This window comes from Xiphias gladius, chromosome 14 (genome assembly GCF_016859285.1).
Source record: "Xiphias gladius isolate SHS-SW01 ecotype Sanya breed wild chromosome 14, ASM1685928v1, whole genome shotgun sequence".
Lineage (NCBI taxonomy): Eukaryota > Metazoa > Chordata > Actinopteri > Istiophoriformes > Xiphiidae > Xiphias > Xiphias gladius.
The window spans coordinates 8773430-8788446 of record NC_053413.1 but is presented as its reverse complement, the minus strand read 5'-3'; the positions used below and the strand labels follow the sequence as shown (position 1 = coordinate 8788446).

General features: G+C 41.6%; 1 protein-coding gene across 1 annotated transcript in view; it reads left to right on the top strand.

The window, feature by feature from the left end:
* Positions 1-14690, top strand: part of dab1b (DAB adaptor protein 1b) — a 28186-nt gene extending 13496 nt beyond the window's left edge. The window contains exons 3-13 of the mRNA XM_040143312.1: positions 822-920; positions 2898-3029; positions 4911-5030; positions 5499-5537; positions 7166-7231; positions 8674-8733; positions 10691-10738; positions 11018-11126; positions 12362-13000; positions 14051-14178; positions 14601-14690. Coding sequence (XP_039999246.1) covers positions 822-920; positions 2898-3029; positions 4911-5030; positions 5499-5537; positions 7166-7231; positions 8674-8733; positions 10691-10738; positions 11018-11126; positions 12362-13000; positions 14051-14178; positions 14601-14690 — 1530 coding nt within the window. The remainder of the gene's footprint in view (positions 1-821; positions 921-2897; positions 3030-4910; positions 5031-5498; positions 5538-7165; positions 7232-8673; positions 8734-10690; positions 10739-11017; positions 11127-12361; positions 13001-14050; positions 14179-14600) is intronic.
* The last annotated feature ends 327 nt before the right edge of the window (positions 14691-15017 follow it).

The window sequence follows — 15017 nt, the reverse complement described above, 5'->3', positions numbered from 1 at the left end:
TTTTCTTCACCATCTCCCTGCAGAAACAACTTGTAATGGCAATGGTTTTAAATATTAGCTTGACTTTAAAAGAAAAAGTCTGAGGTGGAGGGTAGCTGATGTACAGAGGAGGTCAACAACTCGTCAGTGTAACTGGGCCTGCAGGTTTGTCAGACATACAGTATTCAGCACAGAAGGCAGGTCTTTCTTCTCCTCTTATCTCCTCTTTTTTTTCCTTCTCCTCTCTTCTCTCTCAGGCTTTGTTCTATGAAAGACGTGTCAAATACAGGTCATGTCAAATGGAACATGGTGGAAATGTTAATTGTTTTCTTTATTAGAGTTGAGGGTATAAGAAAAAAGGAACTGCTGAGAACCATGGGAAAAATATACTTCAAAGCCTGGATTGGTTGTTCAGTCAGCACTACTTGATGAAGTGAGCTGGTCGGTCAACAGCGCGATCCATTCTGTCAGCAAATCTCAGCTTATTGTTGTTAGCTAGCACTTTGTATGTCACGCTGAAGTGCAGTAGATCAACTTCAAGAAAAGGGAGAGAAGAAAGGTGCTAGGTAAATAATAATAAGACTGGCAGCATAAGGTGACGTGTGAATTCCTTTGAGAGTGAAGCTTCAAGAAAAGGCACATGAAAGAACATTCTGTCCTGTCACACCTTATGTAACTCCTGTCACCCTACTCCCCATTCTTCCTTCCTGATTTCCCTCAAAATCTCTGCCCCTCCATTTCCCACTGTCACACTCACCTGAGTCGGGAGAAACACTCACAGTCTTTCATGCTGAGCTCATATCCTCTCATCTCCTCATGTCATTTCCTTTAATCTCCCGCAGGGAATGGCCTCTTCGGCACGATCCAAAGGGGAGCACAAGCAGAGAGTCTTCTTGACGGTCTCTTTCGGCGGGATCAAGATTTACTGTGAAAGATCAGGGGTGAGTAGCATGTCAGAGAGTGGGCCCGCCACAGTAGAGCTGCACAGTGAAGCCTCTGCCAGCTGCTATTCTTTGAACCTACGGTTTAGGACATCCAGAGGGCAGACACTTGCACGGTTCAGCTCACAACGGCTGCCAGGGCCGCCATCTTGTAATCCTAGCTGGCACGGATGACATATTAGTACAGCGGCAATACCTCCACAAAGGTAATGTGAATCAGAAGGTTATGCTGAAATAAAATGTGTCACTTTTATTGATGCATTTGCAAAATATTCTTTTCCAAAATATCAATGAAAAAATAAGCAATAAAATTCTTTCCACAAGACAGTTTTCCCTTTAGCTCGTAAAAATTGAACTTCGACAGCGTTAAATTGCAGGGCTTTTATTTGATATTTGACCCTGAGTAAACTGGTGTAACATATAGCCTAGTAAGATGAGGGGTATGCTGCAGGACCTACTTAACATCACTCAGGCCCTGTCTGCCTGCTAATGATAGCGCATTGAGCAATTTTATGGTGATGTTATGAGACGGGCTGTTTCCGCCGCCATCCTGGCTTCCATCCCCCTGGCGGACTCAGAGGCCTGCTGTTCCATTACAGGATGATCGAGGGGCTCGGCTCTCCCCCGTCCTGGGGCGTAGTGTTGGCTAGATAGGCCCACTCTGCTCATCAACGCTAACCAATAATTAGCGCTCAGTTCCACCCCTTAATGATCATTGCCGCTAATGCTAATTACACTGCAGCTCCACCTCAGCTGTCATTAGTGCAGAACTGATAATTATGTAACAGTGTTTGTCCCATGTCTGCCAACACCCCACCTCACCACTGTCCATTTCTTCCCAAAAAACACCAATCTTTGATAATATCTCTTTCCAATATGACTGACGGGGTTAGTGGCATGTCTTTTGCCTGTAATGAAAAAGAACATTAAGCCTCCCGCCACCACCAACCAGCTCACCAGCTTTTGACAAGCTCATTTGTTGTTTTGGAAATCATGCCCCCTAATGCTCTTCATTTTATTTACTGATTACTGGCGGTACATAACACTCCACGCTTAATATCCCTCCTGAGTGATTATGGTAGAAATGGGGATCACTCCAGCGCAGGCAGAGTCAGCAAGCATTTAGATGGAAATACTTTGTGTAAAGCTGACATGATTCTCTGCTGAATCAAGTAGACTAGTCATATTAGTTTTGTATTTTACATTAATCTGAAGTGATACTAGTGACTGAGTAACGGCTAATATTCAAATAAAAGCTCCTCCCCAGTGCCTAAGCTTATCTCTGCTAATAGAGGAGCAGCAGGTAGTTATGCCTGAATGAGAGCTGAATTACCCCGAGTGTATATATATGGGTGTGTGGTTATGTTCTGTGACCTTTTTGGTTCCTGTTTTTGCACAGCGTTTCAGAGCTGCCCCATGGTCACCAATGTTGTGAACACATCATACAATAGATTTTGAAAATGAGTTTGTCTCTTGCTTACTAATATGGTGATTCTCGATCTCAAACAATCACATTATCTCAAATCCTGCTCAAATCATATCATATGCTGGATATACGTAAATAAAGACCAAAAGCCACCCAATCAAACATAACAAACATCATGCTATTGGATTCTTATTCTTGATGACAGAGAACCAATTCTACAGTTACCATATTATCTATAACATACTGTGTAACAGAGATTTGAACACCCTTGAAGCTTTCCTCCCTCTGCCAGAGACTTTTAAGCTCACTGTGTGCTGGATAGTTACGTTGGGCTTAACAATATGCGAAGATGTTTAAAGTAGGTTTGACCTACTTTTTCTAACAACACAGTCCACAGCGCGTATTGTAAAACATTATATCAAAAGGCAGATTTTCAAAAGAAACCAGACGTTTTTTTTATTAAGAATAAAAAGACATACAGTAGACGTGTGACTACTGTATTTCACCACACGGTCTCTCCTGTGCTAACACTTTACCTTTATGTCATTTAGGTGCTCCTGCATCACCACTCAGTCCACGAGATCAGCTACATTGCCAAGGACACCAGGGACCACCGAGCCTTTGGCTATGTCTGCGGGAAGGAGGGCCACCACAGGTTTGTGGCCATCAAAACTGCGCAGTCGGTGAGTACTTTTCCGACCTGCTAGGGCTGACTTTAAGTCTTTGGCGGCAAGTCCAAGTCTCAAGTCCTTGAGGGCAGTATCAGATCAAGTCACAAGACTCCCTAAGCAGATTGCATCTTAAGATGCAAGCCTTTTTGAATCTCTAAATGCTGTGTGTTAAATGGCATGAGATTTTAACATTTTCCTTTTAAAGCTGTATTTTTACATAGCTGAGACCAAGCCTTTTTAGTGCATACGTCTAGCAATTAAAAATTCAAGCTGTGTGGCTATGCAAGGCCTGCCTGGCACTGTCAGAAAAACGTCTTTTGGTTAAAATTTGAGAGTTCAGTGTTTTTGGCTTTCAAGTCTCACGTCGAGTCTCGAGGCAGTCAAATCCTCATTTTCTGAAGAGTGACTCAAGTTCTAGTCTCAAGTGTCAAGTCTGCAGATCTTCAAACTTAGCTGAGGAACTCCAGTGGAAAAGTGTGGAATGCGCAAATGGTGGTGTAAACAGTCTAGGAGGTGAAGAAAAAACTCAAAAAGATTGCTGTGGTGTGAATGTATAGTATACTGTATGTTGTAGGTAAACTCAGTTACATGCAAAAATTAATCATCTGTGGATTTATTTCTGTGTTGATCTAAGACACTAACTAATGCCAATATTAACATGCAGCTACTTGTCACGACCAGTGCTAGTTTCTACTAAAGTATTTTGCTAGTTTTTGAGTCAGGTGTATTTACAACAGGACACTAGTTGACCAAATAGATAGGACTATTATAATCACTCCTCACTCCCTGCTGTGCTGAGCTTGATGTTTCTTTTTGGGGAGTGACAAGGTCAGAGCCAGACACCAAACATCCACGCTTTACATACTTTGCAGTCACATAATCTATTCCATGTGAGTTGACTGAATAAATTAGCTTAAAATACATAAATAAATATAAATAAAAATAAATTCTCACTCAGTAGAGCACATACCTCCGCCAAGGTGAAAAACACTCTATCTCGCAGTGTTAAGGAAAGTGATAAAAAATTCCTGGATCTGCCCCTTTAACCTGATCTGCACCAAAATGTAATGGGTTCTTCCCTGGCCCATACCCAATCCCTCCAAGTTTGGTGCATATCAGTTCAGTGCTTTTTGCATAATCCTGCAGACAAATAAACAAACAAACCAACAAACAGACTTGGGTGAAAACATAGCTTCCTTGGCGGAGGTAATAAAAACACATAAATTAAATACATAAAATGCAGGAAGGTCACTCCCCATAACAAACATATTCATTAAGTGTAAAGAAAAAGAGTTCAAACAGGAATACCTCTGGTATCGCTCACAACCACTGGTGCTCTTGGAGGGGAGAAGATATAATTGAAAGAGGAAAAAATATGCCCTCGTCCACGGGTGGCATATGATATAAAAAATCCAATTCCAGGAACTCAACTGAATGGTTCAAAATAAAAAAAAACTGTAATAAATATGTGCTAATACATAAAACAAATACACTATTCACAGAGGAAATTTTTTTTCCCTCTCCCTCTCGTCTCAGAATTCTGTTTAACGGTTAATTATTTGTTTTTAAAAGGTTATTCCTGAAAGGTTTAAACTCATTTTCCAAAAATGTTAAGAATCTTCCCTGAACTTTTCTTCTTCTCTCGCATTTTTCCAACTTCCATCTCTGTTTCTACTTGTTTTCCTACATACATTCATCTTCCCTAACACTGCTGTTCATTGCTCCTTGCTCTGCTGGATCTGCTTGCTATATTCCTCCCCGACTTTCCCTGCTTCTCTTTTTTTTTCTTCCTCAATTTCTCCCTCTTTCCCTTCTTCCCTCTTCTTAATCCCATTCCTTAATTTTCCACATCCTCTTCTTCCTCTCCCTACTCTCTCCACTTCTCCCATCCAGGCAGAGCCTCTCATCATTGACCTGCGTGACCTCTTCACGCTCATCTACGACATTAAACAGCGAGAGGAGATGGAGAAGAAGGCTCAGAAGGACAAACAGTGTGAGCAGGCGGTTTACCAGGTAGGACACTGAGCCCATTTTTTTTATTTTTTTCTCAGTTTCATTTCCCATTTGGAGGCGAGATCACACATTACAACTCAGCCAGCAATGCGTTCACACAACAGAAATCTTAACACTTTCAAGCTTCCTCTGAAGTGCTTCGCAGACTGTGTTTGTCTGCACCATTGATTTCTGTGTTGAATATCTAAATATAGTGGAAGTGCAACAGGCTTGGGAGCTTTTTTTTCACACAAGAGTCAGATATATTTGTGTTGGTATGTTTGTAATGCAGCACATCGCTGTTTCATTAAAGCTCAAGACACTGTCAGTCTATAATTATGCTTGGTTGCAGGAAAAGACAGACTAAGATTAATGTAATTTGCTCGTGTCTGTTCTACATCCATTTGTTTTCTAATGAGACTGTGAATTCTCAACATTACTGATGTAAAACAAAATGTGTCATCTGCCTTCTGTCCCAAACCCACACAGACCATCCTGGAGGATGAAGTGGACGATCCAGTTTACCAGGTAGGTCCGTAGGCACACAGACTAGGAACTAAAACACTGCTGACTTTGATGCTTTTCTAGCTTCACTGGTGTTGTTTTCACTCTTAAAGCTTGGAATAAAAAAAAGTCTTAATCCTTAATTTAAATATCTTCTCCAGTCACTGATCTGCTTGAATTAATGATTCATGATATTCCACCATTCCAGTAATACACAGTAGACCATCCGAGTGGACAGTTTTGTTCAACCATTCAACTCCCATTTGCCAGTGCAGTGTTGTAAAACCATATTTTTTAAGTTGATCTGTGTCAATGTTCTGATTTCCTCCAAAGATATGCCCCCACCCCCGGACTGGTTGTTACCCCCCTCTTTTTGCCCTGTGCGTTTATTTGGCTGAACATGATTTTTTTTTTTCTCTGTGTTTGCTCACACTGAATACAGACAACACTAACTCTTACTCTGAATGCTATGTTCAGTAGTACGTCCAACCAACTCCCAGATCACGTCTGTTCTTTGCTCTTGAAGTGTGTTTTGCATTAAGTCATTCCATTTGCAGTTTTCAATTTATGTTGATGTTGGTTGACAAAACTCCAGACTTTGGCCAGAGTCTTCAAAAGAATAATTTGACGTTTTGGGAAATGCACTTATTATCGCTTTCTTTCCAAGAAGTTAGATGAGAGGATCGATACCACTCTTATGTCTGTATGTTAAACTTATAGACACGTTTAATATCACTTGTTTCATCCGTACAAAAACCGAAGGGTAAAAGTGACAATTTGTTGTTTTATCGGGGATTATGTGTCGGACTACTTTCGGCCAGGACCAGTGACTTTCTGGAGTCTCCGCTGTTTGCTGCCATGAAATAGTCTAGCACATTACCCCCCTCAAATAGCAAATTGTCATTTTTACTCTTACATTTTTGTACAGATAAAGCAAATAAGATATAATGTGTTAATAAATGAGCTACTAGATGAATTTTGTCACAATTTGACAGAGCCGGGCTAACTATCCCGTCTCTATGCTAAGCTAAGCTAACCAGCTGCTTGCTCCAGCTACCATACAGATATGAGAAAGGTGTCACTCCTCTCATCTTACACTCAGCGAGATAGTGACTGATCAAATGTCCCAAAATGCCAAGCTATTCCTTTAATTTGAGATCCATAATTGCATTTATTTATATCAACCTAAGAGGAGAGGCTGACAGATTTGAGGACTTATGAGACTTAAGTCATGGATCTCAAGCCGATATTCTGACCTCCGGGTCTATTTTCACCTCAAAAGAGGTGGAGCATCATATTGATGATGTTGAAGGGAGACCTCTAGCTAAGACCTCCACATTATCTTGAACTACTGCCTGACCTATTATACTTGTGCTCTTTCCTCTTCCCACCTCACTCTTTTTCTTTCTCTCTTCATCACCCGATTCTTCTTTGCCATGCCCCATTTTTTTACGCTCTTTATATTCCTGATCTCATTTCACTCTTCACTTGACGACACCCTCACTCCCCTGTGCTTTCATTTATTCTCATCACGTATCACTCCCTTGTTGTACCTCTCTGTTTTATATGCCAAACTCTCTCACTCTCTCTCTGTCTTCTCATCTCATTATTCTCTGCACCTCTACGCCTTGCCCACTACTTCTGTTCTGTAGTACATAGTGTTTGAGGCTGGACACGAACCCCTCCGTGGCCCCCAGTCAGAGGAGAGCGTTTATCAGGTACAAAGACAAGCATTGCCCCCTTTTTTTTCCTCCCTCTTGATGCCCTGTTATAGATGATAATAGTAATCTTACTAACAACTTTATAGCACCCTTTTAAAAGAAGTTACAGAGTGCAGATTGTTGTTTGAGGACTGAGAAGTAGATCAAACTAAGGTTTCTGTTCTGATGTGGCTGTTTCCTGTAGCATCTTTACAGTAAAAGCCACTCCATTTTTTTTTCCAGTGGAATACTTTTGATGTGCAGCCGTAGCAGCTGTATTTTCGGTTTGCATTAGCAGTGACTTAATACAGCTCTGGTGTGGAGTTAGGAGAGTGAACACTAAACAAAGAGGCTGATACTAATAAAATAAAATTATAAACATCATTGGATTATAACCAATCAGGAATGGCGGACTCTGCCATAACAATACAAATCTACTATATAAAGAGGTAAATAGTGAATGTAAATGCATCGAATGGTTATTGCTAAACAATCGCTAACAATAATAAGTATCAAAAATGGGATTTGATTTCATGAAAATATCAAGGTCTATAAGTTTAAAGATGTTCAAAATAAAAGGCAGCATATTTGTTTTTAAAATGTATGTTGCCTCATAAAGCATCTGAAACAGCTATAGCAGAGTCAAGGTCAGTTGTTTAGTCTGGGAGGTTTACCCAAAGCCTGTATGCTGGGCTCCTTTTATATATCCAACACTTTAACCTTTTGATTTTAGACCATTTGAAGGACCAGCTAGCACTCCAGGGACCTGTCGTATGATTTAATCTTACCCCCCACCCCCCCCTCCCTTTCTCTCCCTCTCCTCCTCCTCCTGCTCTTTTTGCCTCTCTGTATCTTGCATTCCTCTGAAGATGAAAGATTCAGAGAGAGAGATTAATCGCTTGCCATGCCATTTGATCTCAGAATGAAACAAGATCAATAGACTTGGGGAAAACGTAACTGAAAGTTAACCAGTCAAGTGAGCGGAAGGAGAGACAGGCAGCGAGTTTAAGAGCAAAAGATAGTTTGGATAAATGTGAAATAAATATACAAAGAAGGCCAGAGCCGAGGCATCTTCCTATTGTCAGATGAACCAGTTGAGACATACATACTGTTGCAGAATAACAATAGGCTTTCTTAATTCTCACAGAACCACCATTGTATGCAATCAATATTGATTTAAGCAGAATTGATTCAAAAGCACAACTGTAGAATTTGCATAATCCCATTGGTCTAGAGGATAAAATTACATCTAAAGAAATGGACTAAATCAAAATTGATATAGTACGCTTTTTCTATTTGAATAGACATGTTTCCTTTCTTGTAAGTTCCTGTTTTGGAGTACCCAGTTTGTAAAGCAACAAAAAACAGGAACAAACAAACAAACAAACAAACAAACAAACAAACAGAAAAAAGGTGTTGCTCTGTTACTTACATTTGAATCGACCTCCAATCCAATGCAGGTCCCAACCAGTCAGCAGAAGGAAGGGATCTATGATGTCCCAAAACGCCATTTCATGACTGTAGGTGTTTTTTGTTTTCTATTATTTGTTTCTTTACTCTTATACTTGCAAACCTCTCTTTAAGATCCTCTGGAAGCAAGTGCCTTAAGCCACCTTTGACAGTGTCCATTCGTGATATTGTGCTCCAGTGTATTTAATAGCTACATATTACAGCCAACCGGCTCTAAAACAGATTTCCCAAGCCAAGGACGAGTCAGACAGAGGTCTATGTCTGCATCCGTTTTGTGTGATGATGATGAAACAAAGCTGCATTGGTCATGCCGAGCCTGCTTGGAGAGATAAGACTAACTGATTGGGCGACCAAAATCAGACATGTCAGCAATTTCACAGAACATTAGAGAGGCAAGCTTCGTATCCGAAATCCAGAATCTGATGCATGTCGTAACCAGATGGTCGAGACAAACTCAGTTTGGAGTATATGTTTGCTGGTCCCATTTGACTGATACAACTAGATAAATGAAGGGGTGGCTGTTCTATCTTCCTCAGAGGATGAGGACGAGAGGTTTGTAGGTGGGGTGGGTGTTGGGTTGAGCTGCATGAAGTGAAGTCATGGCTACATACAATCAAGGCCACCAAACACTCATTAAAGCTGTACCTTAATGAATAGCAATATCTTTTTTCTCCTGTGAATTGGTTTGATCAGAAAATAGCACAAAAAGCATTTTTTGATTTCCCGCCTGTCATCAAACTGCAAATATGTTTCATCTCATCCTGGTAGGATTTATGAGTTCTTCACCACCATGCCGTGACCACGCTATTACATCTCTCAAATCGCTTATAAAAAGCATTTATTCAAGCCTATTTCGCCAAACATTCACCCTGAGAGAATTTCCACACAACTTTTGAAAACAGCCCTGGACAAAGTGTTTCTCTACTCTTCGCTCTTTGTGTGCTTGTTGCTCAGCATATCAAACAGATAAACTGTCCTGGCCCCCTCACTATCTCGCCCGAGCAGCCCATGCCGGTATAAGTAGCAGCGCTTCCATATCTCCAAGTGTTACTGCTTGTCTGTTCATTCAGTTGGAGCTTTTTGAGAGCCTCGAACCCCCCTGATGTGTGTCAGTGCCTGCAGGGAGAGACCTCTGTGTACAATGTTCACCTTTTTCCAAATTCTGACTCATTCTTTGCCCCTCAGTGGTTCCAAAGTGCTGTGCAAACTGTACGATCCGTTATGTCCCAGCTTATTCAAGGAAGACATAAACACCCTGTTTATGTGCGACACTGATTGCTGTGATTCTTCCCTTTTTCTTTCATTTGTGAGTTACGTCGCGTTTGTATCTGTTTATTTATAGCATGCAAATCCTGTGTGTTCTGTGTGTTTCTGTGCTTTTATGGTGATTCATTGTCTGCTTGTGCATGGCCCCAGAGACATTTCATGCAACCTAGCCATCCCATAGTCTATTTCATAGCTGCGTCCTCTCTCCTTTAAGTAGCGCGAATGGATCTCGGAGGGGACTAGAGCAGGGGTCACGTCTGCCTATAGGGTGAGGTGGCCTCATTGTCTCGGTTGGGTGGTTCCAGGAGCTTCTTCTTTCATTCATTAGATGAAATAAACACACTCCTCTGTGCATATATCTGCTCACAGAGAAGAATCAGCATGATAAAGCAGCCCAGGCTCTCATGGGGGCCCCTCTTGATTGGCAGACATAAGAATATCTAATCAGAGCCTGTTTTATAGAACTGAATAGCCTTTTACCCACTCAATTATAGCGAGCCATGAAAGACTCATTTTAGATCCATTTTCTGATAATGAAACAAGGGGATAGTTGTTTTTTGCCATCCACAGCACAGACTGCCTTTGTGAAAAGATTTCACTCCCCACACCTACCCACCCATGCAACCACCATACCCTATTTGGAGATGAATTCAAGGTTGCATGACTGTGCAAATCTCATTGTTGTGATGTATCACTGGACTTTGTCTCTCTCTCTCTCTCATCCCTTGGTTTGACTCACAGAATATCAACCACTTTGATCTTTTCGGTGACATGTCCACTCCTCCCTCGGTGAGTACTACCGCACAAATCAAACCTTCTTTTAAGTTTGTGGGGTTGACACGAGTTGGAGATGTTACAATCATATTTTATATGTAATTCAGTAATTTCATTAGAACAGTTGTAGAGATCTAAATTACCCAAATGTCAAACATTACTGCAGATTAAAGATAAATGTGCAACACAGTGACTTTTAGGTGACTTTGATAGTGGTGACATCTGTGCATGTCTGTGTTTGTGTGTCTGTGTGTGTGTGTGTGTGTGCGTGTGCGTGTGTGCTTTGCCTCCCAGATGCCTCCATCACCTGCCAACACACTGGACCCAAGCAGGAGCAGCCGCCAGCAGCAACACACTCCTGCTGAGATGTACGCCCCGTTTAGCCCCACCTCCGTGCCATCAGGTAGCTACCCAGACTGAAGCGCTGTATCTTTTCCAATACGCAATATATAAAAGTGAAAAAACGCTGGTAGGGAGGTATTCATTTAGATTTTTAGTTTGTGGAAAACCTTACCAGGATTAAGCAGGATGTTGATTTGTGTTTTTATAAGGACCACACATCAAGCAGCATTATGATTATGCTGTAAGCCACGGAGATTTTTCTTATGGCCCATCGCAGTGGTTTCGCATATTTTAATAGAAACCTTTGACATTGTTGTTCTCCCTTTTACCAAACATCAATTTATTCCAATTTGCAATGTTTAAGATGACTGTCTGTCATTTTAAAGAGTATATTCTAAGTAGATTGATTTCCTACCCTTCTATTGTTTGATATTCATTTCACTACAAAATGAAAATCAACTTGCAGAGACATGAAATTTCCTTGAGACATACAGTCAGTGGTGCCATCATCTTCATCTTTAAGCAGGTGTGGTTTATGCAACGTACTAGCATGATTTCATAACAGCAACCTAACCAAACAGTGACTTTTTTCTTACGATAAACAGGCAAACTCTCATCATCCTTTTGCCAGTGTGCCTGTCTGTGATAATAAAACGTATGAAGTCAGTGCTTTGAAGCAGCTGACCCTTAAATCTCTTTTGTTTTCCTGGGAAACTCCAAGAAGGATGCCTTTTGAAAACAGTTCCTGCTTGCAACTGCATTACCATGCAATATTAACATAAATTGGAAAAAAAAAGTTTAACTGTGCGGTTGCTTTTTCTTCATATAGTTTGTCCCTCTTTGATATGTGAAGCAAGTTTGGAAGTGAAAATCAATGAAGGCCTCTGGTTCTTTGGAAGGCAGGAAAATAATTCAGCAATAATGAAAATTGTATGCGATTTGTACCTACATCATTCAGTACCACCAGTGTGGTCTTTTAATTTAAGAACCAGGGCCCAAAATGGGTCACAGGCCTCTTTGACACTGTTAAGAGTCTAATAATAGAAAGCTTTAAAATTCCGCCCTTAAATGCACTGTTTTGCTATTAAGCATTAATTAAGCATTAACTAGCTTTCATTGTTAGACGAAGATTGCAAGCAGTACTGATAGAGGAACATGTTGTAATTTTGAAAATTGATGTGTTGAACTTGTAATCACAGGCAGCATAATGTATCTTGTACTCATAACCTCCTTTTCCTTTTTCCTTTTTTAAACATCCATTAATAATTTCCTTCCTTCTCTTCTTTATCTCTCCAGGTTATATGACCATGGGCCCGGTGCAGGCGGCCCAGTGGGCACAGCAGCCATTTCCTGCCCAGGGTCAGACTCTGGCCTTCCCCGTGCAGGGGCCCCTCCAGGTGGCTCAAGTCCTCCCCGGTGGTCAGCCGGTCATTTGGAGCCAGGCCAACATTTTCCCAGCCACTCAGCAGCAGTGGGCAGCCATGGCAGCCTACATGCCGGCCCAGACCGTGGGCGTAGGGGGCCATGCCATCCCAGCTGCCATGCTCCAAGGCCTGGTTCCCATTACCACCATGTGCCCCCAAGCCTGCGACCTATCAGCCCCGTCCTCAGCCATCACCAGCCCCCAGCATACAGCTGACCCCACCCTGCTTCAGAGGCAGCTGAGCCTGGGTAAAGAGGGCCTCTGCGTGGACTCAGACGCGGGCGAGGGCCCCTCTACATCAGGAGCCGGAGCAGCGGGTGTGGGATCTGGCATTGCGTCAGCAGCGGTGAGCAGGTGTGAGACCCCAGGTCTCATGGAAACACTGGTTTGCAGTCAGCTGCTGCCACCTTCATCTGCTACAACCCAGGAAGAGGAAGGGAGCTGTAGCGACCTTGACCTCTCCAGAATGACCTTGAGCCCAGGTACATCCACTTCACCGTCAACTGAGTCACGTAAGTTTTTTTTACTTATTGTCCTCCTACATGAACACAGATGACTAACCCAACATCTGTACCACTTTATATGGAATGCATAAAGCAAAAAAAAAAAAAAAAAGTCTCAAATCTCAGTTGTACCATTTTTACCAGCAGCGTGGTTCTAGGGATGGCGATGTCACTTTGTCAGTCAGTCCATCACTGTTGTCCAGACTGGACTATCTTAACATCTATTAGATCCATTACCATGGAATATTTTACAGATATTCATGGTCCCCAGAGGATGAAGCCTTCTAACTTTGGTGATCATCTGAGTTTCTTTCCAGCACCAATATGAGTGTGATAATTTTGGTGAAATATCTCAACGAGAACTTTTCAATGGATTGACATGATATTTGGTACAAATATAAATGGTCTCCAGAGGATGTATCCTAATGACTTTGGTTATCCTCTGACTTATCCTCTAGTGCCACCAGCAGGTTGACATTTGTGGTTTTGAGTGAAATATCTCAACCACTGTTTGATGGCTTGGCAAGAAATTTGGTACACACATTCATATTCTACATAGGATGAAAAATAATGACTTTTTTTGATTTTTCATCAAGTGTCAGCATCAGGTTAAATGTTTCATTTGTTCAGTGCTTTGGTCCATGACCAAATACCTGCAAAACTAATGTTATTCCTGCAGCATCGTGTCTGAGAAAAAAAGAAAACTGTGTTTGACCAAAAACTCCACCAACATTTGCTAAGACAAACAGAGTTGCGTTTTATTTGATAGTATACGAATGCAGAATGTCAGGTATAATAGAAAAAAAGTAGAAGGGATGACGTGCAATAAAGGTCATGATCTAGATTTAAATCTACTACTTGTCAGTATACATTATGCATGTTACTGGCCCGATGCTAAAATATGTTCACAGGACAGATTAGCATTAAACAGTAAACATTTCACATTTTGGAATATTGTACACATCAAATTTGAAGTCCTACTGTATGTCCTCATACTGTATTTCATGAATATTTTGATTAATGCATTTACTGAATGTTTCTTATTATCTGTCTTCGCAGCATCCACTCCAGCACCTCAGCAGAGCTGTTCCTCTGACTGCCCCCCATCCCAGGCCAGTGACCCCCCTACTGATCACTCTCCTGTAGACCCAGAGGGCAACCCCAGCAGCGCCAAGGAGGAACAATCGGTGAGCGCCGTCTCCCTGGGTCACATCCCGGTCGATAAGTTTCATGGATTTGATTTAGCAACCGACTGGCATGATGCTATAATCGATTATTGTCATATGGATGATCCACTCTCAACTACATCGCATGTAAATACACAGAGGCGAATGTCATGATAGGATTGATTTTACCCTTTTTTAAGATAAACGTCAAATCAATTAAGCATAAAAGGTCAAAGACGATTTAAGTGTCTAGATTAGATCATAGATAATAAGGTAAAATTATGTTTCAGGGTAATTATAGTCGATGTCATTTTGCTAAATGATTGGCTGATGTTTTCATGGAAAATGTGGGAGGGAAAAGGTTTACGCTGAGGTAATTGCAACATATATATAACCTTCAAAAACAAATTTTAAAGCTTTTTCTCTGTCTCTCTCTCTCTCAGGACCCTGTTGTTGCAAGGTCGGACTCCCCAGTGCCCAGTGGAGCTGCTGATCCTATGCAGGATCAGACCTGTCCACAGGAAGATAGCTAGAGAACAACAAACACTGAGTGGGTATTTCATGGTTCCCTCTTCTCTGATATGACCAACTATCTTCATGTAGTGGCATTTCATGTCTTTTTGCCCCTGATCTTTTCATCCCCGATGACCAACTGCTCCTCCTCCCTCATTGTTTCATAACCCCTGTCTGTGTTCCTTTATCCGTTTCATATTTTCAGTTGTCTCATTTGTCTCCTTGTGAATGAGTGGTTTGCTGCCAACTGGAAAAGAGCCTGGGTTTAGTTCAGTGTTTCAGCCATTCTGCCCCTCTGCGTCAGCCAATGAGAGATAAGGAAGGCAAAATGTCGCCACCCAGTGGTC